The sequence below is a fragment of the Artemia sp. Qi Xiang Cuo genome, chromosome 12 (genome assembly GCF_049724085.1).
Source record: "Artemia sp. Qi Xiang Cuo chromosome 12, ASM4972408v1, whole genome shotgun sequence".
Classification (NCBI taxonomy): Eukaryota; Metazoa; Arthropoda; class Branchiopoda; order Anostraca; family Artemiidae; genus Artemia; species Artemia sp. Qi Xiang Cuo.
Genome location: NC_142805.1, coordinates 26,906,848 through 26,908,492, shown reverse-complemented (window position 1 = coordinate 26,908,492; position 1,645 = coordinate 26,906,848). Strand labels below are relative to the sequence as shown.

Below are 1,645 nucleotides of genomic sequence, written 5' to 3'. Positions count from 1 at the left end.
AATAATTTCTATCCAACAAGACTTCGGAAACCCTGCAGTTAATTTAGGAATATGTCATTGAAAGACACAATCAAATGACGTATAATTACATTTTAATGCTGAAAACTAAAATGGAATACCAAATCATAATTGAATTTGTAAAAGTTTAATACTTAGTGCAAAAGAATTGCTGTATAAACTATAAGAAGTGGAAGATGAAATCATTCGCTGGAACACGTCTTAAAATTTATAAAGCAAAATGACGTTTCCTGGAGTTGGTTGATGAAGATTAGTAGACCAGCATAATTTGAAAGCATGAAGAGAAGATGCAAATATTTTTAGAATATATAGCTAATCTATTCAAAAAAGATCGAATCACGATTGATAACGTCATCTTCAAACTGCATTATAGATTCACAGTATTCATTCTTGTTGCATCTACGCTAATAATCTTGGCTTATCAAAGTCTTCATCCCCCTATCATTTGCACCGGGGATAATACAAAAAGATACCACACAACTTACTGTTGGATTCACTCGACCTTTACTATTCAAAATAACCTTGGAAAAGAAGTTGGCGTTGGTGTTGCATACTCCGGTGTTAGACCATACACGGAAAGAGAAGAAAAAAAGGATATTACATACTACCAGTATGTCTATTTTTGCCTATGCCTACAGGCTCTGTTATTCTACATCCCTCATTACATTTGGAAAAATCGGTGTTCTAAAAACCTTGAAATGCTTGTTCAGAACCTATCAGCTCCTATTGAGGATGAGACCACCAGAAGAGAGCAGATAAATGTCCTCTGTGATTGTTTTGTCGACAAGCTTAAGACGAATAATATGAATGCCTGGGTTTACTTTTGCTGCGAAATTTTGAATTGCTTGAACGTTGTATTTCAATCTTATCTTTTAAATATATTTCTTGGATACGAATTCATCAATTACGGATTCCAGATTGTTAATCACCTTCATCAAGATCATATGGAAAGCATTGATCCAATGGAAAAAATATTTCCAAAACTGACGAAATGTACTGTTTACGATTGGGGATTCTCAGGAACAATTCAAAGAAAAGACTTAATTTGCTTGTTAGCTTTAAATATTTTCATTGAGAAAATATACATATTTTTATGGTTCTGGTTCATAATACTGTTTTTGTTATCTCTATTTGCATTAATTTACAGAATAATGCTTTATTGTTCTGGATCCATGCGTGGCTGTTCGTTAAGTGCAGGGGCGAGACTTGCAGATAACCTGCATATTTATACAGTGAACAAAAAATGCGGAGTTGGTGATTGGTTTTTGCTAAGGCTGTTAGAAAAGAATATGGATCCCGTAGCCTTTGAGGAATTTATCAAAAGATTGGAATCTAAATTCCAGTAAATTTCCTCGAATAAATCGGAGGAATTTAAACGATTTCCAAATATCCACAAGATCCAATGTAACACCCTGAGTTTTTTGTATGATATTGCACAGACACCCTTTTGGCAACCAGAATGTACAAAAGTTGTTTTGATTTAGTTTTACATGCCCTTGAAAGTTTCAATTTAATACCCTATTCCATTCTTGAGATGTTGCATCTTTGCCATTTTGACAACGTCGATGTACTTAAAAATGTTTTAATTTAGTTCAATTGCAGTAATAGTACGTAGTAGAAGCAGTGG

The 1,645-nt window shown here is 33.7% G+C and overlaps 1 protein-coding gene across 1 annotated transcript; it reads left to right on the top strand.

Moving 5' to 3' along the window:
• Window positions 1–305: 305 nt before the first annotated feature.
• On the top strand, window positions 306–1,364 carry LOC148945945 (innexin inx2-like). The gene has a single exon (XM_089097556.1). The coding sequence runs from the start codon at window positions 306–308 to the stop codon at window positions 1,362–1,364; it is 1,059 nt and encodes a 352-aa protein (XP_088953682.1).
• The last annotated feature ends 281 nt before the right edge of the window (window positions 1,365–1,645 follow it).

Bases quoted from the DNA above. Each gene is read 5' to 3' on its own strand.
- LOC148945945 (XM_089097556.1), top strand. From the start codon at position 306: ATGCAAATATTTTTAGAATATATAGCTAATCTATTCAAAAAAGATCGA.